The 27,273-nt window shown below is 41.9% G+C and overlaps 1 protein-coding gene and 1 long non-coding RNA gene across 2 annotated transcripts; one reads left to right on the top strand and one right to left on the bottom strand.

The window, feature by feature from the left end:
* Nucleotides 1–1,271: 1,271 nt before the first annotated feature.
* On the bottom strand, nt 1,272–3,398 carry jun (Jun proto-oncogene, AP-1 transcription factor subunit). The gene has a single exon (XM_010739773.3). The coding sequence runs from the start codon at nt 3,044–3,046 to the stop codon at nt 2,063–2,065; it is 984 nt and encodes a 327-aa protein (XP_010738075.1). The 5' UTR covers nt 3,047–3,398; the 3' UTR covers nt 1,272–2,062.
* Nucleotides 3,399–12,596: 9,198 nt separating this feature from the next.
* On the top strand, nt 12,597–19,015 carry LOC113747966 (uncharacterized). The gene is made up of 4 exons (XR_003464032.1): nt 12,597–12,671; nt 16,620–16,817; nt 17,497–17,582; nt 18,576–19,015. It is a non-coding gene; the product is annotated as an uncharacterized LOC113747966 (long non-coding RNA).
* Nucleotides 19,016–27,273: the final 8,258 nt, after the last annotated feature.

Genomic DNA, 27,273 nt, shown 5'->3' with positions numbered 1-27,273 from the left:
GTTCAGTTTCTTTGACACACTAAATCAATCACGACAATCTGTGTTCATTTAAACGCAAAGAAACAACTGATGAGCCCACACAAGCTTACAGTGGAGCCATGAATACTCTGAGACAGCAACGTTTACAGGTCACCTTTCAGGTAACAGCCGGTCTGTGTCGCCCTCTAGTGTTTCATTACGAGCAGGACACACTGGTGTAGGCATAATAACAAGGTGTTGTCATATCTGACCTGTCCCACCACATTCACCTGCTGTTATTATGCAAGAATGAGACTATTAATAATGTTTGATGTGTTTACCTGGAGAAGTGAAGTCAAAGTTTTCTTACTTTGAGTTGTGTACAACCCTAATCTTTGAGGTATACTACTAATAAATGTATATTGTTTCTATGCTGGTCATAAGTGGGAATATTTGAATAGGTTTTTACCAGCATTACTGTTTTAGAAAACAGTAACTTATATTAGTTATTTCTTATATTTGGTTTTGTGTAGATCCCTGAATTTAAAGGCATGTCAGTGAGACTCACATCTTGTGTTCTTTGTTTACTTTTTGAATATTGTTTCTTCCTTTAAACTCATTTTTACAGCATACTCATTGAGAGTACACTATATGGCTATATGTTAACAGAATATATCAAGTATATACAAAACCACAGTGGGTTCATATTAAGTGATGTGTTATTTCGACCTGAGACTTCATTTGAACATTTCAACATGCTGGTATTTTTTTTATTCACAACAGGACAAGAAGTAATGTTGAATAATAACCAAATGGCGCAACAGCACAGAGGATGGTTTGTGATTTTCCTGTTATGTGTCAAATCAGTGCCACAATCTCTGATGTCTTCAGTTGAGATTCATTGCTTACGTCACCCTGTTGTGTACAGTGTTGTAGTAACAGCTTTTTACAGAGTCGTAGTGTCATATAGTGATAAAAACCTTGAGAACAATGGGAGGCTTTGTGTAATATTCATACTCTCCAGGTAGGTCTGTGTGCTGAGATGTAAAGTGGAGGAGATCTTAAGCTCTCTACAACCCCAATTTGCAGATCTGGCCTCCATCAGTAGTAAGTGAGCCTGGCCTGTCAGCTGAAACACAATCACTTAGCCTGGATCAATAATAGCACTAATGGAATTTACCTTGAGGTACTGGGAACTAGCAGCTCTTGCAACATGTTGCAACATGTTTTATTGTTTGAGCTCCTGACATGGCACACCCACTTTGTTTTTTTCCTGTCACACACACTTTAGAAGAACACAGAGGCAACGTTGCTTCATTTCATCTGGTTTATTTTCTTAAATATTGATTAGTTTCTGAAGTGCTCAGAAAACAAAACATTAAAAAAAAAAACAAATTATACAGTATTCTTATTACAAATGGTAAACATAAGTACTCCAAGTTGATCTTATATACATATAACAATGAGTGAAACCCCATTAAACAACTTTAGAAAAAAACAAGTAAATCTTGAAGCTTTTCTAACTTAATTTCTTACAATTAAGAAAAAAGTACACTGTACTGTAACTCAGAAGTCAGGCAGCTTTTGTTACAACTTTTCAGCCGTTTAGAGTTGGCCTACACGCCCAAGTTTGAGGCCATTATGGCTACAGCAAGAAAAGTCTCTATTGCAGGTTCTTAAATCCTCTAATACTGAATTTCCCCTTTGATGGTCATGATAAGGTCCATGCAGAGCTGGGTGTAAATCAAGAAAAACTTCAGTCCTGTCCAGTTCTGTAAAAAACACAGCACGAAACAGAGACAGAAAGGTATCCTGCTTGTTGCCATGCCCCCCTCTGGTTCATGGCTTGCTGTCACTGTCCCGAGCCCCTCTTCTGGGATGCGCCAAGGTGTGTTTGGGGGGGAGCGCATGGCACTCAGGAACTTTAGCGCGGCCCCCCCGGTCCTGCCAGTGTGTCGCGCCACATCATCCCAAATCCCCTGTCACGACTCCGGGAGATACAGCCACTCACTATCACAGGAAGCGTCCGTTTCGTTCAACTAAAGTCTTTTTTTTTCTCTCTCTCTATCTCTCTCTCTCACTCCTTGCCGTCTCTGACACCACCTCAGAAGGTCTGGAGCTGCTGCGTTAACATGAGCTGACACCCGCTGTTGACGTGGTTCATCACCTTCTGCTTCAGCTGGGCCACCTGCTCACGCAGCATGTTGGCGGTGGACGCCAGCTCAGAGTTTTGGGACTTGAGGGTCTTGACTTTGTCCTCCAGCCTTGAGATTCGCTCCAGCTTCCTCTTCCGGCATTTGGAGGCAGCGATGCGGTTCCTCATCCGCTTTCTCTCGGCCTTGATGCGCTCCTGGTTCTCCATGTCGATTGGGGAGAGAGGAGGGGTCTCCCCGGGCATCTCAGGTACGGTTTGGGGCTCTTCTTTGAGCGCCGAGAGCCGGGGGATCTGAGCGGTGGATGGTTGCCCGTAGATGGGGAGCTGAGGCGGGGCAGTAGGGAAAGACATAGTCGGGGCTGAGGTGGTGTAGTTTGGTGCCGAGACGGTGCTGATGGCCGGGTTGAAAGTGTTCAAGTCCTCGTAAACCGGCGAGTCGGAGCGCATGGTGGCGTTGTTGTTATAAACTGTGGCACCGGCAACAGATGACACAGGCGGCAGGGCAGTGTTGACACTGGTCTGGGCAGCTGAGGTGACACTCACATTAGGTGTACCCGGCATGTGCTGGTGGTGGAGCTCAGCCAGGGCTCGGACAAACCCTTCGGCGAACCCTTCCTGCTCATCGGTGACATTCTTGGGGCACAGGAACTGGGTCGGGGTCGGCGTAGTGGTGATGAGTCCGTTGCTGGACTGGATGATGAGCCGCTCCAACTCCGGGGAGGCCAACTTCAGCAAGCCCACGTCAGGAGAGGTGAGGACGTCGCTGGCTTTGGCCCGGAGGTGAGGTTTCAGAGTGCCCGTCGGGTCGGAGAGGTTCAGTGTCATGTTGTGTTTCAGCGCTTTGGGGTTGCTGAACCCGTAGCCGGCGTTGTCGTGCTGGGAGAAAGCGTTGAGTGAGTCGTCATAGAAAGTAGTTTCCATCTTGGTATACATAGAAGAGAAACCGCAAATAAAGTCTTGTACAAAAACAACTTTTCGTCTCCCTCTTGCTCTTCTTCCTGGTTTATCAGTTGAGGGGTAAAAAAGGAAAAAAGTTGCCAAACGTCCTTTCTGTGCGTAAAAAACTTCCAAACTTTTACGCACTGCCTCGACACAGGAATCAGGACTTACTTCTTTCAGCCAAGCGAGTGTTGTCACAGTTCACAAAGTATCCAGACTTGTATAACGCTGAGTCCGTGAATGGAAGAAAAAAAAAAGAAGCGCTCTAACTTTTACTCTCAGGTCACCGGCCCGGTGTGTGCTCCTCCGCTCCGCCTCGCTGTGTATATACTCTGAGCGGCACAAGCGTGGAGGCAAACCTTATCTGCTGCCGCGGCCGCGCTAAAAATAGCCATGATGTCATGACGGGGCTCTCCCATTGGCTGCGGGGCGTGTCGCTGGGCGGGGCTCCGGCGCTCAGATAAGGCGCGTTGCCTTGACGACCACCCAGAAGATTCTTAGTCTCGCGGTGGATTGTGGGATGAGGTAATGCTTGAGAAGGAGCGCGTGCGCGCGGTGCATTGTGGTATGACGTATTGTTTTTGAATATTTGGTTACCCGCTTTTACTGACGGTGGCGGGACAACAGCTCCCTCTGCACGACTCATCATCAAACTCTGTTTTATTTAATTTTATTTATTACACTTTGATGTGTTTATTTAAACTTTTTATTCACAACGACACGTTTAAGCCTTTTAAAGCTGAATTTCATGTCAAATCCTCATGTTTTTTGTTTTTTTTAAAATATATATTTATTTATAACTGCAGCTAAGAGCTTAAAGGCAAATGTACAATTCATTCTGTGTATGTGTGTGTGTATTGTATTAAGTGTATATGCTGGTTTATTTAGTTTTTTTGTAATACAAAGTCAGGGATATATTCTATTTATCTATAAGTATCTTTAAACACTCATTCACTCACTCATTATTTAAAGAGAAGGGGTGGGAGTTACACTCACTCCTTTTTGAATATGTATTTTTATGTTTAAATGTTTTGCCTTATTTTTTTTATTTTTTTTGCATATTCGAAATAAACACTTCAATCAATCAGTCAATCAATCAATCAAATCTGCTGTTCACAAAATATAGGAACTTTGTACAGTTTTGGGAGACAGGGAGTGTACGTACAGCTGAAAGCTGTTTTTAATATATATTTATTTATAACTGCAGCTAGTTTTATAAGAACTCAAAGGCAAATGTACAATTCATTCTGTGTATGTGTGTGTGTATTGTATTAAGTGTATATGCTGGTTTATTTAGTTTTTTTGTAATACAAAGTCAGGGATATATTCTATTTATCTATAAGTATCTTTAAACACTCATTCACTCACTCATTATTTAAAGAGAAGGGGTGGGAGTTACACTCACTCCTTTTTGAATATGTATTTTTATGCTTAAATGTTTTGCCTTATTTTTTTTATTTTTTTTGCATATTCGAAATAAACACTTCAATCAATCAGTCAATCAATCAATCAAATCTGCTGTTCACAAAATATAGGAACTTTGTACAGTTTTGGGAGACAGGGAGTGTACGTACAGCTGAAAGCTGTTTTTAATATATATTTATTTATAACTGCAGCTAGTTTTATAAGAACTCAAAGGCAAATGTACAATTCATTCTGTGTATGTGTGTATTGTATTAAGTGTATATGCTGTTTTATTTTGTTTTTTGGGTTTTTTTTTGTTATACAAAGTCAGGGATATATTCTATTTATCTATAAGTATCAGGAATATTTAAACACTCATTCACTCACTCATTATTTAAAGAGAAGGGGCGGGAGTTTATAAGTTATTCTTCTCACTCCTTTTTGAATATGTATTTTGTATATGTTTAAATGTTTTGCCTTATTTTTTTATTTTTTGCATATTCGAAATAAACACTTCAATCAATCAATCAATTCTGCTGTTCACAAAATATAGGAACTTTGTACAATTTTGGGAGACAGGGAGTGTACGTACAGCTGAAAGCTGAATTTCATGTCAAATCCTCTTTTTGATTTATATTTATTTATAACTCCAGCTAGTTTTACAAGAACTCAAAGGCAAATGCACAATTCTGTCGTTCTGCTGTTCACAAAATATAGGAACTTTGTACAATTTGGGAGACGTAAACGTGGTAAAGGATTCGTTATATATAGAGAGAGGTCAGTAAATTCTAAAACGAAAAGGATAGAGAACCATAAAACTGAGTAAAGAGGGTGGAGAGAGGGATAAGTAGGTAAGAAAGCATTTAAATGGGGAAAAAAGAAATCCTCATGTTTACAGTAAAATATGACCACGTTTCTCTTCTCTCTTGCTACATATTTACATTATTATCTAGTTTTATAAAAAGCCATATAACACTATACATGACACAATAAATGACATGCTATTCTCATTCTTACGTTCAGGTTTATCGTTTTGACTTTCACTCATAGAAAAGAATTGTGAAACTACAGTAACATTGAGGGGATTTTTACTTTTGATTAAACTGATCGCAATTCTTGCCAGTAGATAAGTACGAGAGTCACTTCCAATGAGGCCATATCAACAGTGCTCTGTTTATAGGGGGGTTATTCATCCAAATGACATCTAAAAAACTGATTCTAACTGTTATTTTATAAACTGCTGGATGTCTTTGTTGGAAAGTGGAACAAAAACTTTTTGTTTTTGGTAATTTGGATGTGATGACCTTTATCTGGCTTTAAAATAGCTATTTTGTGATAAAATAATAAAAATGACTTACAAAACGTTTATCTGGCTTCATAATGACACATTTCATTTTTGCACCATGATACGATAACTACAAAAGACCCTCATAAATTCTGTTATAAGATAAGATAAGACTGATACTTTATTGATCCCACACCAGGGAAATTCACATGTTAGAGTAGCTTACATAAACAAGATGGATAAGAAAATACTCATATATGAATGTGAATATGAAATAAAGTGTCGTTTTACTGTTTTTATTTATTCGTCTGTTTTTATTGTTTAGTGTGCTATGAGTGTCCTTAATAACGTTATTATTATCATTTTTCTATTCCATTTTGTTCTACAGTTTTCTACTCTCTGCCAAACATCTACACTGCTGCCAAATCAGAGCTCTAATTTCTGTGGGGGAATTGGAGAAAGTTGTGAGCTCAGGAAAACTTGGAAAAAGCAAACCATCACTATGTGAAAACAAATTATATATTTTTCCATGCGTGCGAGCACTCATGGTGGAAACTCTTCTTGTTCTGACTGTCATTTTTGCTTCTCAGTCTGGGATATCATGGTGGTCTTTGGTTGGTGGTCCCCTATAAATTGTCATATATAGCACACATAGACTTCCCACATTTAGTTTTGACTACACTGAGCATGCCAATGGAGCTTAAATTTGACACCTGGGGAGGTTAATATAAACATAGACATATTTACATGTATAAGAAATACATTAAAGCTCACTTATTTGCCTGAAGTGTAGAGCCAAGTCCATCTTATTGAGTCATGTACTTTGGTACCAGTCTTTCCTTTTCTTTAGTCACTGGGAGACAGAATTAATAGCTCCTTTCTGAAAGCCCACATCTCAAAAGCTACATTTAAGACCTTTTACTCCTGCTAAAACTACAAATTGTTAAAGATAGCTCTACAGACGGCTGTTCGTCCTCATAAAGAGAAAGTACATTTCCTATTATCCATGTCAGGGTGTGTAATTAGTGTAGTGCAGTCCATTGTCCCCTGGCCTTTGGTCAGAAATCACAGCTGGTTTAATGGCAGGAGGTTAACCGGTGTGTCTTACGTGTTCCCCTCTAGTCTTCCACACTCCCACTGTCTGGGTCATCTTCTGCCCTGCCAGCTTTACTGCCTACTATCTCCAGCGCACCACGTCTAAATATGTCCCCCCTGTGTGACAAGTAAATCAGCCCTCCGACTGGCTGGCTCAGCAAGGCACCTCAGGAGGATGAACCGGATCATAAAACACCACCACAGTCTGACTTTTTATAGCTGCTAATGTTGTCTTTATGTACTGTTGTATATGTCGAACCACGGCAATCAATAAAGTCAGATATAATCTGATCTAGTCGGTTGACTTAACTCACCTTGTGTGTGCAGTTGATTTAAACGCTTTAGAGAAGATTGGTTTTAAGGTACAAACCTCTTTTCTGTCATTATTTTTCCTATGAACAAACTTAAATAATCTTTATTATTCTCTCATTTCCTTTCAGTTTCATTCACTTTGTCAAACATTTCATAACAATCACTTGGGGAAGCAGAATAAGGACAAATTGTTTAGTCGCTTGTTTACACTCAATGTTCCATTGGCACATTCTGAAATATTTATCCACTTTGGCTCATTCATCTATTCATGACTGCTTTTCTTCTGAATTAAAACACATGAAAGAATCATAAGTAGGTGGTCTAGAGCCCACCTCCTGACAGCAGGGTTCCTCATGTATGACTTCACCCATTGTCCCCAAAACAGATGAATTAAGTTAGACTAAAAACATATGATGTCATTTAAAGTTATTATCTCATTTAAATTAAAAACTCTTTTCAGAGTCAGATCCCATGGCACAAGTCAAAACCTTGGTGCATTCTGTTTTATATACTTTCAAATAGTGTTTAATACAGCGCCCTTAAATGTTTCAATATGGCTAGAGTGCTGGATGGTTTGGGTCTGCTTTTCTTCCCTGGTCGCCATGCGTAAAGTTATAAAGGGGTAACCACAGCATGGTAGTTTGCCAAAGTACTTTTCTGTGTTGGAATGTATGGGAAAATTATCATGGAGGTACTCTACTGTTTAAGTGACCATTCAAACATGCGGTTAAGATATCCTGCTGCTGCCTTGGTTCACAGGCTGGTCAGTTATAGTCACCTTCAGCTCATATTCAGTATTGTCCTCGCATGTGGTACAATAGAGCCAGAGGCCTAAGACTGGCCACATCCACTTATCTTCTATTGATTTTTATAATAATTTTCTCATATAAATGATCTACAGATCCTAAGTCAGACAGCAGACCGCATTTAACGGATTTTAGCTGATTCACTGCTACCAGTTAAAACGGGGACTCTTGCAAACATCTGATTAGTGGAACTAACTAGAGGCTTGGTGTTCTTATTGAATTATTTCTGGTTGGTGGAGCTAACTGCAGACTCTCAGGACTTTGGGAAGTGATGTTTCACTGCTGTGGAAAGAACAAATTACTTCAGGATGGACGGATAGGTAGTGGGATAACTCAACAGCATTTTGCTATATTCCATCTGTGGAAAATCCAAAATTAATAACAATAATAATATGGCTCTTCAAAACAGAACAGAAGATGCATCTGTTTCTTATTTTTTATGGCCAATGCCGTTCTCAGTTGTTCACAGAGAAATGTACACAATGTTTGCGGATCCCAAATAAGTGCATATAGTATAGAGCTGTCAACACTATCCTAATGAGTAGGTTTACTTGTAGACTACAGCCATGACAGCAACTCTGCGAGGCTGTACTAAAGGTTGAGTTTTAGATACAGTGAGCACTTGTTTACTGGTGTGTCGTCATACACATGTTTTTTTTAAAGTGTTGTGTTCCTGCTCAGCTGCATCCTGAGCTGAGGTGGTACAATTGGGCCCTCTGAGTTGTCTAATCTTCGGCCCTTTCTCCCATCATATCTCTCTCTCTCTCTCTCTCTCTCTCTCTCTCTCTCTCTCACTCTCTCTCGGCACTCTCATCTTACCCCTATCAGTGGCCGTCCAGGCAGCAGGATTTCCCCTGTGATGGAAACAGGCTGCGGCCCAATTGTATTGTTTCAGCAGTTCTTTTTAGTAAAATCTCAGAGTGCTCTCTGTGTTTGTTCTGCTATCATTTAAAGTTAGAACACTGAGAACAAACACAAGTGAAAAGAAACATTAAAAAAAAACATTTGGTCTTTACGTCAGACTGAACGTCCCGTGAGATTTGCAGGGTCAGGGAGAGACAGTGAGACAGACTGCTGAAGCTTTTTGAGACAGTGCACACTCACAATGGTCTTAACTGTGAGAACAATTGTTGTTTCAGCTGTTATGCGAAGGAAAAAAAAGCACCCGACTGTGTAGATTGGGTGTTGGACTGGCCTGTAAGCAAGCGTGTGTGTGTGTGTGTGTGTGTGTGTGTGTGTGTGTGTGTGTGTGTACACGTCTGGGTCTGCCTTTATTGTAACTGTAGCTACATGGATTAGTTGAAAGTATTTGCCATTGTGTGAGGACATAAAGCAGGTAGAGTGTATTTACACATATGTCGAATGATGTGAACTGTTTACATCACTCATTCCCTAACAGTGGTATAGTATCCTAGAGCCTACGTGGGAAAACTCTGATGTAGCTCATTTGATAAAACAGAAATTAACAGAAAAAGAAAGGTAAATCATTATTTACATGAATTTATATCTTTACATCCACCTCTGTACCCTTTAACTGTTAATAATCTGTAAAATAACAGTTTTTCTCTGTAAAAACTTGACTGAAAAATTCAGTAAATCTATAGTTTTTGACATTTATTCATTATATATATGATATTTTATTTAAATTTTCCCTTTTTTTGTCACCAGCAGCGACAGCTGACAGTCATTTGACCAGTAAAGGTTGAATATGCTATGCTATATGATTAAAGTCGGCTCTACTGGAAACATAGTGGAAAAGTCTAACGTTTGCCTCTTTGCCTCAAAATTAAAACATTTAGGACATGGTGGGTGGTGTCGATGAAGAGGTCTTTATGATGAGTTCTTCTGACAGGACTGTGGCAGTATGCCTGACAAGAAAAGCTTGAGCAACACTCGTCTACATGTTAAAGAGTGAAAGGGAACGTGGACTGAGATATCAGCCTCCGCAGCGAGCTGTAAGGACAGAATAAGTAGCCTGTGGCTGGATTTATTCTCCAGGACAAAAGCAAAGATATCCACACACCTTTCAATGAACAATTTATGTTTTTGGTCTGTCAAAACCAAATGTTATTCCACACCTCCTTCCTCCTTTTCTTTTGTTCCTTCCTCCACACACACACACACGCACACACACACACACACACACACACACACATGCCCATCCTCACACATTAAGATCCCGTGGCAGCCATTTTTTTAATGAAAAAGGAGGGATGCAGCTAAGTGACAAATGTCCCTCTATCCCGTCTAGATTTACGACATGGTGTAAAAGGACGAATCATTGTGTTTGATTACTACACACACACACACACTGAATCTCCTTGAGTGATGTCTCATTGTTCCGCCCTTCACCGAGTGTAGAATGAGTGTTTGACGCCTGTCTTTGACAGGGTTTTTTTTTTTTTTTTCAGGCTTTGTTTTAATTAATTTGCCCATAAAATGAACTGTGATTCCCAGCAGCCTCTCTGGCACCCTCAGCCACAAAAGACTTTATTAGCTTTGACAATTAATCGTCGCTAACTACCCAGACTAATCACATCTTAGATTTATTGGTAGGAATCATATGGAATATTGATTGGCTCTCCCTCATTTTGACCCTTTCAGCGCACCGTAACTCATTCGGGCAAGTGCACCATGACATCATTGGGTGAGGGTGGGCACACTGCAGGTTCTTTGACTTTACTTTTGCTTTTTAGGTTACAGATGCTTCTTTTTTTTATTGTAGCTGAGGCAACAGAACAACTTCAGTTAAAGGGTTACATAGACTGGGATTTGTATGTTTGTGGGGGTGCTTGTCTGCATGCGTTTTTATTTGTTGCCTCAGCGTAATTTAATCTATGAGAGTGGGTCTGGGCCTCATTATGTAAATTAAATAACCTCATCTAAAAAGAAAGGCGGAGTGAACCACAGCGGGACACACACACATGCACACACACACACACACACAGGCTGCCATGTGTGCGCACACAACCTACTAAACAGTGTCAAAAAGGCCATTTACTTTGCTTGCCTGCCTGCCTATGTGTGTGTGTGTGTTAGGGCTTCTGTGTGCCTTTGTGTGTGTGTGTGTGTGTGTGTGTGTGTGTGTGTGTGTGTACACTCAGAGACATGTACGAGTCCTCAGCTGGCTCTGTTCAGCCTGTAACAGGGAGGTGAGTGTGTGAGTGTGTCACTAGGGAGAATGATCGATAGCTATTAAAACCCACCAGTGCCTCAGTCCAGATGGAGGACTATTTGTGTGTATCTGTGTGTGTGCACATGTGTGTGCACATGTGTGTGTGTCTGTTTAGCCATGATCAAGCACTGTGTTTGTACAGGTGGGACACTATATGGCAGCAATGCTAACCTGTTCCACTCCATTTACCTCTGCAAGCTGGGGGACCCTACCAACCGCAGAAGGTGCGTGTCTGTGTGTTTTTGTTTTAGTATGTCTCAGGCTGCATTTGTGTGTTTGTGTTGTTTGTGTGCGTGCGTGCATGCGTGTGTGTGTGTGTGTGTGTGTGTGTGTGTGTGTGTGTGTGTGTGTGTGTGTGTGTGTGTGTGTGTGTGTGTGTGTGCAAGTGTGACTAGGAGGTTGTCAGTGTGTGTGTGTTTAGACTTGCTGGTTATTCCAGCCTGGCTTCTCAGAGGCAATAAAAAAGTAAAGGGAGAAGAAGGAGGGGTCATGAAGAGAGAGAGAGAGGGAGGTGAGGTGAGTCGGGGTGGGGAGAGTGACAGGACTGAGCGATTGTTTTAAGTCGAGCAGCAGTTTCAGTCGGTGGTTGAAAGAGAAAGAGACAGAACGAAAGAATGAAGAATGGGGGGGTTTGTTCTTTCTCATTTACTGAAGAAGAGCGAGCATAAATACGGGCTTGTCACGGAGAAGCTTTTACAAATAAACCGTGTAGGGAGGGGCTTGGCGAATATTTCTGAAATTATACTCAGGCTTTATTGGATATATGATAAGTACAAGTGAACTTGATCTTTGTAGATTGAAGTCTTATGAAACAAGAGACAAGCAACTGTAAAAAAAACAAAAAAACAAACTCATCTGCTCTCTATCTCTCTCTTTATCATCCACACATGTGCAGACTCACAGAGAGAGAGAGAGAGAGATCATCCTCACCACCCTCCTCTGAGACAGCTATGAAACCCGATCACAGATCAATACGGAGTGGTGTTATAGTTGTTGGGAGGAGGTTGGCTCAGACTTTGATGGTTGTCTGGCTGTTGGTTGAGCAATATCATGCCACTTTATACTGTACTAATACCATGCCAGATACTTATTTCTGATTGGGTGGCAGGGGTCGGTTAAGTTTACATACCAAGATGTCTCAAACAATGATCAGATCAAGAGTTTAAGTACGATTTTAAAGCTACTTACCAACGTGTCCACACGTGACACTTAGAGGATGATGACAAATGCCAAAACATAGTAAGTCACGTCAGTTACACAGCTATATCTACCTAAAGTTGCTCACATTAGTCAGCATGAGCTATCAGTCATAAAAGACTGAGTAAGGGTGTGTGTTTCTTTTCAATGACAACTTTTCTTTTTTACTAAGATTAAAAGTGTGTCATTTCTTATATCAGAAGTTACACACACACTCACTTAAGGCCTGCAGGCCCGTAACCATAGCAACAAAAGTGAAACTCAGTAAAGGTTAAACTAATTTTGAGGTTAAATCAATCGCTCCTCGCTTTGTCTGAGGAACCCTCTGTTTCTTTTTTTGCTTTGGTAAGTTGCCATGGTGTGTGTGTGTGTGTGTGTGGTGTGTGTGTGTGTGTGGTGTGTGTGTGTGTCCCAATGTTGGAGAACACTGGACTCAGTGGACAGGACTCATGCGATCCATTAGTTTTCCAGCATATTATCAGGTGCTACATATTGCAGCCAAAGACACTTTATGCGTGTGTGTGTGTGTGTGTTTGTGTGCTAGATTGGGCGGGGCTGAAGGGAGGAAACATGTGTGAGTGACAGTAGTTTGCTTTGTTTTCAAGTAAATACCCCAGCCACTCATCGTGTCTACCTGTAGCTGTCAGTGTGTGTGTGTTGGCACGTGTACTTTCACACACAGTCGACAATGAAACTCCAGCAGTCTTTACTCTCTGAGTTTCTTTCCTCCCTTTTCATTGTTCGACCCCCCTTTGTTTTTTTTTTCTTAAATCATACATTTTTTTGTTTGTCCCATATCGCATTCATTGCACTGTGGGTGTTTCCTCTCGCTGATCTCTCTGGTATTATTGTAGGGATTTGCAAATAAATATGTGTTGGTTGTCCTGTTGCCGTGCCAACCAAGCAACAAATATTTGGAGCTATGTGGCACCTTCCACCAACATTCCAGGATCTGCTGTTTTGGAAAGTTGTCTTTCTCTCCTCCTTCCTTCACTCTCCACCCCCTCCCTCTCTCTCTCCCTCTCTCTCTGTCACCCTTCACTGTCTCTCCCCTCCTCTTTTTCTGCCTCCCTCTAGATAAATGGACTCTTTGTCTCCTGGTAAAATGAACTTGAAAACAGTAGTTGGGACAAGTGGTTCTGTCTAACAGCAGGAGCACACACTATAACTGCGCACTAACGCAGATCAGGAATAGTAACTGCTTTGTCATTATAACTGACATGTCATTACTGTATATACACTGTGCACTTAGTTAAGCTTTAGCCTGAAAAATGTTTAATTTTGGCTGGATATGTCATGATTTAGTGCACAACATTACATGGCATCCATGCAATGTGCAGACAAATACAACACCTTATATGTAGTTTCAAAACTGACTTGGATGGTGGAAAGTAAGTACCTACATTCACTGGAGTACTGCGCTCACATACAGCTTTGAGGTACTTTACTTAAGGTATTTCCATTTTATGCCACTTCATACATGCTGTGCAAACAAGTCCTCCATATTATATCATTTGTCGGTGCCACAGCTGCTGCATATTGTGATTTTTATGCATGCTGTGGGAATGGTTGGTCAGTGTGGTAGAAATGTATTAGACATAAAAGAATGTCTCTCCTCCCTGGAGGCATGATCATACGAGATTCTGTAATCTGTGAGACATACTACATAAAGCTGAAGTAACGTTATATTAATTGTTTGGTATGAACTGTGATACTGTGTCTGTCATTACAAGTGTATATGATATAGGTATAAATCACCCAACAAAGTAATTAAAACGCTGCTTACTCGTTAATTAATCTGTAATTATCACTTGGATGGACCATTTTCAAATACAGAGTTGCGTTTAATATTCTCAGATTTTGATTGCAAGACTTTTATCTTTACTGGTGTAATATTACACTGAGGTATTGCTTCTTGTACCTGTCTTATATTGACTAAAGGATGTGAATACTTTGATTTAAAAACTGAAGACAGAGCCAGCAGACAAGAACTTTCCCTTAATCTATGTTCCGCTTCGATTTCATTTTTAAGTTTTCCTTCCTGTTCGCGCTTTGTGAGTCTGAAGCGGTGATCGGTGAATCCTCAGTTAATCATTAGATTAAGTTATGACTTGGCTGAGTTACTGCTGGGCTGCTGAAAGGCGATCAATTCTTTTAGCGTGAAATCTGAAACTTCTGACAAGTGATATACAAGCAGTGCCTGGGAATGTGCCCTTCTAAGGATTTACGTGCAGGCCTGCACACATACACACACATGCATACACATAAACACACACGGTGCACACAGTCCAGTCCAGTTTATGAAGTACAGCAGGGGCTATCACCTGCATGAGGCAGCAGTGTTAGCATTAGTGTGACTGCTGGTACGTGGAGTCCTGCAGCACGACTTTGAGGCATCCAGCTCATCTGGTCTGTCTCGTATAATTCATCGTCAGGGTTCACAGCTCGATGTGACAAGTGTGTATGTGGATATATATATCCACAGTACGAAGCACAGTTTATTTTTTGATATTTAAATGCGACTTTAGTAGTGAATGTAACGGTGCCTGATTTGCTATCAGTGTTTTTTTTTTTATATGTGCCCTTAGTGTTGATGTGGTGGAGTAATCCATGTGTGACCACTAGACCAGTAAGTGTGCAGTGGAAGTGTTTAATTTCTAACTACTGATTTCTTTCTTACAAAGAAGAGATCTTGCAGCATGCACCGTGTGTGTGTGTGTGTGTGTGTGTGTGTGTGTGTGTGTGTACATCATTTCAGTTGGAGGTGGCTGCAATCAGTGGATAACTCTGTGGAATGCACTTCCGCCCTCTCAACCAATCATTAATCTGTATTTACTCAGTGTAGCTCGGGGCGCTCTGGCCGTGAGAAATGTTATCCGAATCACCTCTCTACTTTAGCACACTTACATGTGTGTGTGTGTGTGTGTGTGTGTGTACGTGTCCGTGTCTGTGTGCAGTCAGACTGGTTTGTCAGAGAGGAAGAGAAAAAAGTCTCAGACGAAACTGACTCTGGTGCATACACACATATGTGCACATGCTGACCGCGTTTCACATACAAACACACACCAGTGATTGAGTGAGCAGTTGGAACTCTGTCTGCACTTAAAAGGCCTGCCTCTATCTCAAGGAGGTTAAGGGCTACGGCTCTTATCGCATACTGATGCTATGTGTGTGTGTGTGTGTGTGCACATGCATTAGCATGCTTGTATGTGCGTGTTTGTATAACCCTGTGCACGTGTGTGTGTGTGTGTGTGTGCGTGTGAATGTTTGAGAAAACACAGACTGGCTCATGGGACTGCTCAGGCCGTGTGTTTTGGCTCTGTCAGGCAGACCATTACTATGGCGTCGAAGGTCAGGTGGTCTGGCCAGAAGGCCCAGATATATTTGTATGTTTGAATTAAGGTATGCAGGCCTGATGAATAACCTCTCTGGGAAGTTGATGTGCACTTCCTTAGTTTCCAGCCTTTTTGTGGGATTCTCAAGACGCTTCCCAAGCTCGCTGTGTGTGTCTGAAGGGAGGGAGACAGTGATGAGACAGGCCACCCTGGAAGGTCACGGGTTTTATACCTGCTGAAATTAAATATCCTTGAGCCACACTTTGATCACTTACCTTTGTCAAAATGACTACAAGCAGCTGTAGAAATGCATTAAAATGTGAATATATCCCACATGTTCTCAGGCCAGTCCTCCTTTTCTCCATGACCTGAAAGCTATTATTGTCTTTGGAAACATACTGGACTCCCTTTAACATGGCAAATGGAAAAATGGTTTACAAGTACAAACATTCCTAATTTAATGACAAGAAAGTAAAAAAGACATTTTTTGTTAATACTCCACCAGGACGTGCTCTTTTAGATTATATTAATAACTGCAAGAGTGCAGGTCTCTGCCAGGCAGCAGATGGTGAAGCAACTACTGAAATTCAAGTTTTTAATTGTGGTTTTGTGGTAGTTTCAGTTTTCTTTAGGATGCATAGAATATTGTCATGGTTTTGTAATCACATGTCCTGGCTTGACCTAACTGTTGAATAAGGAAACCACATGTCAGGTAACCATGTGGCTTTGAATAGAAAGAGGTAGAGATAGAAATCTTTGATTTTAACCCGCCCCAAGTAACTGAATTTAATTTCAACTAGTAACCTGAATTATGTTCAAAAAATACATTTCATGATAATCAATTAACATTTAAATTGAAGTAAGCACTGTCACCTCACAGGGAAAGGGCCTGGGGCCTTTTTTGTGTGGAGTTTACATGTTTATTTCTAATACTGTGTATTTCGACTTCCTCCCACAGTCCAAAGACATGCAGCCTCTTGCCCAATGACAGCTGGGATTTGTTCCAGCCTCCTGTGACCCTAAAAGAATAAGCAACTATGGCAAAATGGATGGATGGATCTCAACCTCTCCAATATGACGAAAGAACAGATACATCAGTGGCCAATGAGGTATGGCTCCCTTACAGTCAAGATGGTGGTGAAGAGAACAGAAACAGGTATTTATTTATCTTGTACCATGTTTAACTTTAGTGGATCATAATAGATCAGGCATGGAATCAATCTGCAGATGCTCTAATGATGGACGTCGGCTCTGGGAGCCATTTCAGAGGAGTGACTGAATGGTCCACCATGATTAGCTGTGGACAGAATAACACACACACACACACACACACACACACACATACACAACCTCACAAAGTCAAACTAGAGATAATATACATAAAGAAGGTTGCGATGACGAGGGAAACTTCAGTGATACGAATAAAAACCATAACACACAACCCTACTACTACAACCAAAACTAATTCCCACACTAATACTACTAATAATAGTATTACTATTAATAATAGAAACTCTTCAGTCATACTGAGATAGCAGATAAAGAAGCCTCTGTTTTCACTCAGGACGAGCAGACATCTATTGTTGGCAGGCAGTAGAAAGTTGTGCAGGGAACCGTCCTGCAGCCCCCTCACATCCAGGTTACCTGAGGTCAACATACGGACAGGCTGACCCACTATCTTGCTTCTCCTCTCACTGTTTGTCTCTTTCTGTTCTTCAGTACTGCTTCTTCTGTCTTCCGATCAGGTGTCGTCATGCATTTTAGCAGACTGTTTTAATAATGAATGTCCAGAGTTTTCCGTTTCTCTCTTTTTGTTTCTCTCTCTTTGAATCCAGGTCAACAACTATGTAAATCTTGGCGAACGGATCCATCAGTGGTTCTTGCACAACCCTGGTCGTCTCCTTGGTTTCTGCACGCAAAGGTAATTGTGCAGACACGTCACATGTCTTCAGCTTTAACCGTTTGGTCTGAGAATCATTTCGTCACTGTAAACTATTAAAGCAAACAGTTTGACATTGTGGGAAATACCCTTATTAGCTCTCTTGCTGAGAATTAGATGAAAAGATTAAAAGCATGCTCACATCCGCACAGTAATTATGAAGCTACAACCAGCAACTGGTTATCAAATCTTAGCACGAATACTTGGAACAGTGAGCTTTAGAGCTGCTAGAAGGAAGATTTTCTTTTACTTTTGTACAAGGCCAGGCCTAATGGTTTCCAGTCTTTATGCTGAGCTACAGCTGCTGGCTGGCTGTATCCTTATATTTAGATATTTAGAGATGAATAAATGTTGTTTTTGTTTTGTTTCAGTTATGTTTGTTTAAATTTTTATGCTAATGCTTGTGGGACTGTGTATAAATGATTTACTTTCCATTGTTGGAGATCTGTTGCCTCCTTTAAATAAGGTTAAATATTTCAAAAACACAAATTTAAATACTCAAAGGCCGCAGTGAAAAGCTGTCAGTAACGAGGCTGTCTTTCCCCTGAGTGCAGGTGTATGAAATAAACGCTGTATTTACGTTTGTCAGCTATTATTTGTGAACAAATTAAAGCTGGTAGTTGTAAGTGAAATGCAACTGATTGATAAATTTACTTCAATTGCCTAATTGTGTCTCGTCTGTCAAGCCCGCATATCTAAATGACATTTCCAGACTGACGTGCATTCAAACAGGCAGCGGAGGAAGTCATTTTGGCGTAATAGCCATAAATGAGTGGGCTAACTGGCAGTAATTACCCATTGTGCGTGTATGTGTGTCAGAGAGTGTCAGTCTTTGACAGGCCGGGTAGAGACACCTATGATAACACAGCTGTGTCTTATTCCCCTGGGTCTGGGAGATATTATATTGGAACTGAATGACTCCCCTTTTTTATCATTCCTTTTCCCATTTCTTTATGAATTCGTGTTCAATTTCAGCTTTACATCTGCTCATGTCCTGCCCATTGTGTTCCTCTGCTGCTTGTGTGTGTGGGACGGAGAAATGGAGCGACAGACGGAGAGAATGGACAGACGTCACTGTCAGTCGATGTAGGAGCTCTCAGACACTCACACACTTTCATTCAGCTCATCACAAACGCCCCGCTGTCTTCATCTGTCTGGGTGCCGCCGTGTTAGCAGTGGGCGTGTGACGTTACAGTGGAGTAGGATTCCATTGTTTGCTTTTTGACGTGCGTCCGCCCTCAGTGTGTGTGTGTGTGTGTCACCGCGTGTATGTGTGCAATTGTGAGGGGATGTATTCGTATGTGTGGTTTTGCACAGCGCAGAAGTGAAACCAGTGTAGCCTGACAGCGCCGTCCTCTCTCTTTCAACCATAGTTTGAAATTCAGCGATCGAAACAGCTCCTTGTCACGTACAGCCACCTTGCAAGGCCTCCTGCTCGACTCCGTTGAGGGTGTGTTTTATTCCACAGCACAACAGTTATTCATGTTTATGGATTATATGTTGACAGTGACATTTAGATTATGCACATGAAGAACATAAAACACGTGAGGAATGCACTGCTGCCCAGGAGGCTAACCTGTTTGGGCAATAGACCATCAGAGTGGCATTTCACAGCCATACGCCAGCTTTCGAGTGCCATTCTGCCAACATGCTTCTACGTTTCTGCTGTGACTGTGCCGCGTTCGATATGTACTCGATTGATGTAAACAAACCCCTAACACAAGGACAGGCCTCAGTGGAGCATGGGTTCTGCCTTTCAAGAGCAGCAGGAAGGACTTACAATGAAAGTACTCAGGCTGCTTCCTTTCTGTGCAGAGGCACTGAAAAGGAGGCACGGTGCCAGCTTCTCCTCCTCTAGCCCCGAGGTGGGGTTTTTATAGGGAACTGCTCAGGAGTTTGGGAACATACAGAGCAAATAGTTTGATGGGCTGCTGACTGATTGATTGATGACTTTGTTTGTCAAGGTGTTGCAAAAGCTGCTCAGGTGCTACATTAGCACATATTAAAAACACACCACGTTATTATGCGGCTGTTTTGTTATATTCCCAATATACAAACTCGTTGGAAGGCCTTTTTTTTGTGCAACGTGCCATGTTCTAAGAAATAAGGAAAGGGGCTGATGCATACACTCGAGTCATTGTACTCGTGCACCTGAAAGCTGTGTTTATTTTCGCCGCTGCTGCACATGCAAGCTCTGTTTTGCACATTGGTCCTGAGAGCAACTTCCTGAGGTTCTCTCCAAGCTTCCTGTCTGAGAAGTCAGAGGTTATCTGCAAACCCTGCCCCCTTTTCAACCCACACGGGTCCATGCAGCTGTTTCCTCTGATGATTATGGATCAGAAACACACATGCACACATGCTCTGGGATTTCAGGAAGGCCCGCAGAAAGTCTAAAAAGCTACTGGAAGAGAATAGTTAGATTTCTGCAGAAGTTTTCGCAAAGGGAGGATGCTTTTTCTGTGTCTGATCTGTGTGTTCCCTAACTCCTCTTTTTTTTTTACATCAGTTTGTGTGTGCAGAAGGGGTGTGGTCGTGATCTCAATTCTAGGATAGAAACTATACTCCAAATGTGTGTGTGTGCTTATGTCAGTGCATGTTTTTTTTTTTTGGAACATCTGCTCCTCGTTGGCTTTGTTTTCCCTCCTCTACATGGCCCACCCTTGTCGTGGGTGCTGGACTCCTGAGCTCTTCTGCTGAAAAAGAGAGGAAGACAAAGATGGAGCAAGGAAGAGACGAAGAGAGTGTTTGAAGAATTTGATCTCATTGTCAAGGGATTAGCATTAGCAGCAAGGTTTTGCAAGCTCTTAAGTTCTCTGTTCCCACTTTTCTTCTCACTTTGTTTTCCTTCACTCCTTCTCTTCCTTCCCCCCTTCAGTGCTTCTCCCGTGGCCTTGCTCACTCCATCCACCTCCCTCAAGGCAGCAGATGTTGGGTCTCAGTCCAGATGTTTTGTGTTTATCACTCTCCCATCACATCTTTAACAAACTCTCATACAGTAAACATTTACAGAGGCGTCTCCTCTCCTCTGCTGCCACAGTGCACGGAGAAAGGCTGACACGGCGTGAACCGGAGCGAAAACAGATAAAGACTAGAGAGATTCAAAGCCACCTACACGTTCATATGCTTGCTGAGAGCGACAACTCTTCTTGCTCTCCTCTGTTTGTACAATGCATGCACACACACACACGAAAACAGACTCAAGTATGCCCGCACTTCATAGTTTCTGTATTGGTTTGAGTCCAACACCTTCTCTGTGTTGACTTAACAACAAAGAGAGCGTTCTGTCACTTGCATGCAGCACGAAAAGGAAGTCTACAGATCTGCTTTTACACTCACTCCAGAAGTTATACAGCACTGCTTACTTAGCTTCTTAACCAACAGATCTGCAGCCTCGCGCGTCTCTCCTGACCTCTGTGTTGTTTCATATACGTGTCAGCGGCAGAGATGATCCTCAGGGGGAATTTTTTTTATTTATTTATTTTTTTTTTTATTGATTGACATTCGACTGAGATATAATAATTCTGTCCCTGCTGCTCTCTCGCACGCAGCCACGAAGGGAAGCATCGGCTATTAATATTGAGCAACTCAGCAGTGAGATACCAATAACAAGACCATAAATAATTCCCTCTGCACTTCACCTGGCTTGTTCTGGCTTGGCGGTTGATAGAACAGGCAGAGAGACAAGAGTACATACCAGGACATAGACATGCAGATAAATGCCCTTGCATGCTTACACACCTTCCTACAAACATTTGTACTATATATGTGTGTGTGTTTGTACTTGTATACATTAACATCTGTTACATCTATACACAGCATATATTTTTAGAACGCATTTGTAAACTGTATATTCAAGACTGCTTTGATTTGTGTTGATATTTGTACTGATCGCTGATCAGGTTTGTGCTTTTATTGGACTTTTTTTGTTTGTTTTCCTGCTAAAGTTCCTGCTAGTTTTATTGTCAAACAATAAAATATCAATATACATACTTTCAGTCATGTTAGCAGTGTGGCTTTATGGAGGGAAATGTTGAGCTGTTAGTCTACCACTTGTGGTTCAGAGTGAAATATCTAACCACTTCTTTGACAGAGTGCAATGAAATATTTTGCAGACATTCATGGTGCCCAGAAGATGAATCCTAATGACTTACTTTTTGTCCAGCTTGCTCAGATTTGGTTCATTGCATCTACCACGAGTAGAGGCTATTTAGTTCAATAGTTTCCCTTTTTTCTGTTTTTATGACTGGAGGTTTGCACTCTGTGCTTTATTTCAGCTCTGGTGTCCACGTCTTGGGATCGAGCAGTAAGCCCTGTAGAGCTGCTAGCATGACTCTAGGCTGTAGACTGTTGTAGTAGTAGGACTACAATACCCAGAAAGCAATGTGTCATGGCTACCTGGTTCAGAGTAAAGAGTTAAGTCTTGCAGCAACACGACGGTGTCCCGTGTTATTATTATACATCTTTTACAAAATGTTTGGAAAATGAAGTCAAACTACATGAGACTTTAATTACAGTCACCATGTAACCACATGTTTGCATTTCAAAACAGAAAGCTGCTGAATTGTTTAATGATCTCGAGCTTCATAATTGAGAAAGACGTCTTGCAGCAACACGACGGTGTCCCGTGTTATTATTATACAACTGTGTTTTGTTTGACATGCTGTGCAACCACATCAGATATCAAAAGTTTAAAAAGTCAGCCATCACTGAGAGAGAGGACAGCGTTAAAGAGGACAGTTATTTATTATACCATCAATCATTGGAATAATTGTCCACTGAATATACGTAAGCTGAGAAGGGAGAAGGGAATGGACTTTATGAATGTAATAACTTATTTTGAATCATTTCTGATGATGTTTTAATGATGTCTACAATGTTTCATTGTTTTTACATTATCGTTGATCATTTGTTGTTGTTTTTTGGACCCCAGGAAGACCAGCTCGTCCCACTTTGGTGACAGCTAATGGTGATCTTTTTAGCAATAAACAATAAGCAATATTGAGAGAGGAGACGCAGTATTGTTTTAATATGAGGACAGTTGTGCACTCTTTTAGATTTTGCACTTGGTTGGTGGACATGTGAACTAATCTGAGGCGCTTCCAAACGTATTTAACCATCCGACAAGTTCTCATATGTAACAAAAAGCAAACAGATGAAGCTCATTCAGTATGTATATGCTTTTTATAGATATTGTTAAATAAAGAAAGAAGAGGTCGGACAGACAGGTCAGCGGAGACAAAGCTTAAGGAAAGACAGGCTGTCAGGCAGACAGATCCACAGCAGCTGATACTCCGTCACCGAGTGACAAAGCTGAACCTCAGCTTGCTGAACTTGACCGCAGGTCCAGACTCTGGCACCGAGGTGTGACCCTCGGCTTGACGACATGACACCCTGCTGCCAATTAGGAGGGATTCCCTCCCTTTCCCCCGTCTCCTCTCCTCTCTCACTTTTCCCATCTCATTCACTTTTGTCTTGTACAACATGTTCTACCTGTTCTGCGATACATCTGGCTGATTGATGGACTGCTGTGGATCCGACTTTATTACTTCCACAGGCTTTCTGGACATGGACACAACTCACCCAACACTCCTCCTCCTCCTGCTTTCCTCCTCTTGGCTTGGGCATCAATCCCACTACTGTATCTCACTCCCTGTGGTATCTCCTCCTCTTGTTGCTTTAAGCTCTCCCTTCCCACAACCGCATCACTTATCCAGGTGATGACATCCATCTCATGTCACGGTGGACAGGCCGCTCTGTGTGATGTCCAGGTGCTTAATCCTTCACTTATATCCAGTTAGCCCTCTGACATGCCGGGCTGTGGATGTGGAGCCAGGGAGGGCGGCCATCAGACAAACAGCTGCTGCTTTGGGGTGACGATCCAACCTCCCCCTACACCCCTACACACACATATATACACTTCATTGTAACTTTTTCTTGTCTCTCATTCTTAGACTTCTAAAAATAAGCAGGAAAGTCAGTGATCATTCAGCAGATCAGGCAAGGATAAACAAAAGGAATCAGGAGACAGCTTAGCGGATGTTTCCCACGCTTTAGTTTAATATTTTTCCTTAATAACAACCCTCATTTATTCCATTTAGTTTCGTAAAGAGACCCAACCAGAACAGGAGCAGCACATTTAGTCAGTAGACACACCAACAATAAAAACAATTCATAAGTCACAGACAATGGGAATGTTTCCCTCTCCGTGCCAACAGTCTTTCTTGGCTGGTTTTCCCCCAAATTTATAGCCGAGTTCTGGTTGAGCCTTTTTCTGCTGAATGACTGGAAATAGTAAGTGGCGTCTTTCCTCCTCACAAATTTACAACGGTGCCGGTTAAATCCTTACATCTGCCTGTCTGTGACAGGAAATGGCAAAAGAGTTCAAGCTTAAAAACGCTTATTGGAGGAAATGTAGCCAAATGTGTGCGCCTATGGTTGATAAAGCATCAGTGCTAGTAAAAAGGATAGAAAGACGCACACACTCGCACACATGTACACACCGAGACGCACTTATTCATTCCACTTAGTGGTTCTGAGAAGGAGAAATGCTCCCCATAAAGTACTGAGTCATGAGTATGGTGCAGAATCCAATCATCGTTTTCCCTCCGGCCTGAGAGCTTGATTCCCATCACACACACACGCACACACACACACACACACACACACACACCTACAGACATGCACACACATCAACACATCATTATTATCCAGTGCTGTTTAGTAGCTAATGAATTTACATACCCACCAACGGCTTCTTTACCACTTATATAAAACACAAGGCCTTAGTGGGTGCTGGGAGAGAGTGTGTGTGTGTGTGTGTGTGTGTGTGTGCACCCTTGGGTGTGTCCTGTGTGTAATGAAATAAAAAGGCTGATTTCATGGTAATTGCTTACAGTACAAGTCCCATCTCATTAACTGGCCATCTTCCATAGCTTATTGTTTTAAATGGCCGGGGTGCAGCGAGATAAAAAAGGATACAATCCAGAGGGAACGGAGAGAAGAAATGTTTAGAAGAGGAGGAAGAGTGTTTGTTGAATAGATAAGGGGAAGACAAATTACAAAAGAGCAACCTGGGTCGTATTTTTATTTATTTTTTTTGTTATAAATCACCAGGAAGTTTCAGACGATTTAGTCACTTGCATAAATTAATAGCTGAATCCCGGCTTGGTAGAGCGCTCAAATGTGGTTTGAGCTGATGAAGAAAGTGAGAGGAGAGAGAGAAAAAAAAGTGAGCGGAGAGAGAGAAGGTGGTCTGGGGTAGAAGACGTGGGGTGTGTTTCACATCAGGGCAGGAGGAGGAAGGGCGAGATGGGACGATGAGGAGTGGAGCGAGATGCTGAGATGGAGGAGTGAAGGGAGGGGAAGTCCCTCGGGGAGGTTCATCTGTCCACATATGTAATGAAAAGATAGTCATCCGTGTACCCGCCTAATGTAGTGTATCGATGAACAGCTAACAGCCTCTCTCTTTCTCTAATCATTTGTGTTTGCAGTGAGGTTACAGGCTTTGTTGAGGTCTCCCTGCCTGAAGGCAAATCAAACCCTTTCAACTTTGCGGCGTGCGGACCACCCTACCCCACACTGGTATGCACTCTATCCCCCCTCGATCCCCGTCTCTGTAGCAGAGGTCATAGGTCCGGAGATGGCAGGTGATTGGATGTTGTTGTGGTAAGGGAATACTGTGCCGCTAAGTGCTGAAAAAACACCAACTGTCTCTGATATTACTGGCCATAGGCCTTTAGCCCACCAGTGTATATGTGTGTGTGTGTGTGTGTGTGTGTGTGTGTGTGTGTGTGTGTGTGTGTGTGTGTGTGTGTGAGGTCAAGAAGGGACAAGAACCAGATTTTTGTCTTGAACTAGACCTTCTGAAAACAGTCCACCTGGAAATTAACAGGATCCATGTGTGTGTGTGTGTGTGTGTGTGTGTGTATACGCATATGAGACTTTAAAAGAGCCACATTGCCAGTTACAGTATTTAAAAATATCTTCAGATCATATCTGCCATTAAAATAAGTTAAGCCTTAAACAGACGGACAGTAACAGTTGGACATGCACACACATTCAGACAGTTTAGGTGCTGGAGAAGTTAAGTCAGGGGAATGCAGACAGACTCTCCAGTAATGTTTTTGATGAGCCGGCTGTGGCCACCACATAAACTGAAGAGCGGCGTGTTGGAGGAGAGTCAGAAGAGACAGGCCACGAGTGGTAGAGGAGAAAAGTTTCTGAAGATGAACTAGTAAGCATTTACTAAAGAAAATGCACATGTGCTTTCTGCTTGAGCAACACTGGCGAGCTTATTCTTTAAAGTGTTAACATTTTGCTTTGTGGTTGCTACTATCTGGTTGAGATCTGTTTGAAACAGATGAGGAAATGCTTATTTCTTACAGACATTGGTAAGGGGTTGCTATGTGGTTGCTCGCTGTGACTGGTGACAGATCTTTAGATGTTGCTATGGATATGCCATGAGTTATTGAAGTAAAGTTTTCAGGTAGTTGCTAGATGGTTATAATGGACATTTGCTGCAGAAAATCAAGAGATTGCGACAAAAATCCACACTTTTCCTACATTAGTTGCAGAAATTCATGTGTAAAACTTGAAAAACAGTGTAAAACTTTGTATTATAGTACATGTGAGCATTTCAAACAAAGAAGAAAATGGTACGCCCTTGTCCTTTTTGTCTCCAAACTGATCAGCTTTTGAGGTATTGAGGTTTTATCTGTGTGTGTGTGTTGGCATCTACGTGAAGGCGGATGCTCAGAGATGACGCGTGACAATTGTTTGAAGGTTTTTTGATGTGAGTCAGAGTTTGGTAGATGGATGAATGACACACACACACACACACACGTACACACAATCAGTGTTTTCGGCTCAAGGTTGTGGACTGAGAGGATTCACTGGTAATTATGGGTCTATTCTCATCACTCTTCATCTGAAGGCTAAAGTGCTCTCTTGGCGCTTCCCTTCTCCAATTTAGTTTGATTGAAAAGACTCAAGTAGACACAGTTTTCCAACATGGGTTTAGCTGAAACGCATACACGGACACACACGCATTAGCGTGCAAGTGCACAAAACACACATGCAAACACACACACCACAGCTGTTGTATAATATTTTTTATGAGCACACAATGCTCCTCTTGGCAGTGCCTCAGCTCACCAAAGTTCAAGCACCCTATAGTTGATATTCTGGGTTAATGCCAGACAGACTCGCTGCTCTCACACACAAATACACACACACACACACACACACACACACACACACACACACACACACACACACACAGCCCCAAAGCTTTGATTGTTCAGTGCCCTTGCCAAATGTTTCACTGCAATGTGGAACTGACTGCAGCCATTTCTCATGTAAGCTCACTCTTTCTCTCACCTCTCCTCCACTTCTCAGCCTCGACTCTCTCTCTCTCTCTCTCTCTGCTCGGTGCAATAAATAATCACAAAGTGAAGCTCAATAATTAGCTGGCATGGGTGTGAGAGGGCTATCGAGATGAGGAAATGCCCTCAGGAATGAGATGATATAGAGGGAAGGAGTGGAGAATAAAAAAGGGTAAGACCGAGAAAGGAGTAAAACATTAAAAGGTGATGGAGTCGTGCAGGCGCGGCAGCCAAACAAACCCAGTGACCCTCTCTCCTCAGCCCAGTGCTTTCTCCTCTCTGATGCTCTC

Source organism: Larimichthys crocea, chromosome XVII (genome assembly GCF_000972845.2).
Source record: "Larimichthys crocea isolate SSNF chromosome XVII, L_crocea_2.0, whole genome shotgun sequence".
Taxonomy (NCBI): Eukaryota; Metazoa; Chordata; class Actinopteri; family Sciaenidae; genus Larimichthys; species Larimichthys crocea.
This window is presented reverse-complemented; position numbering and strand designations above follow the sequence as displayed.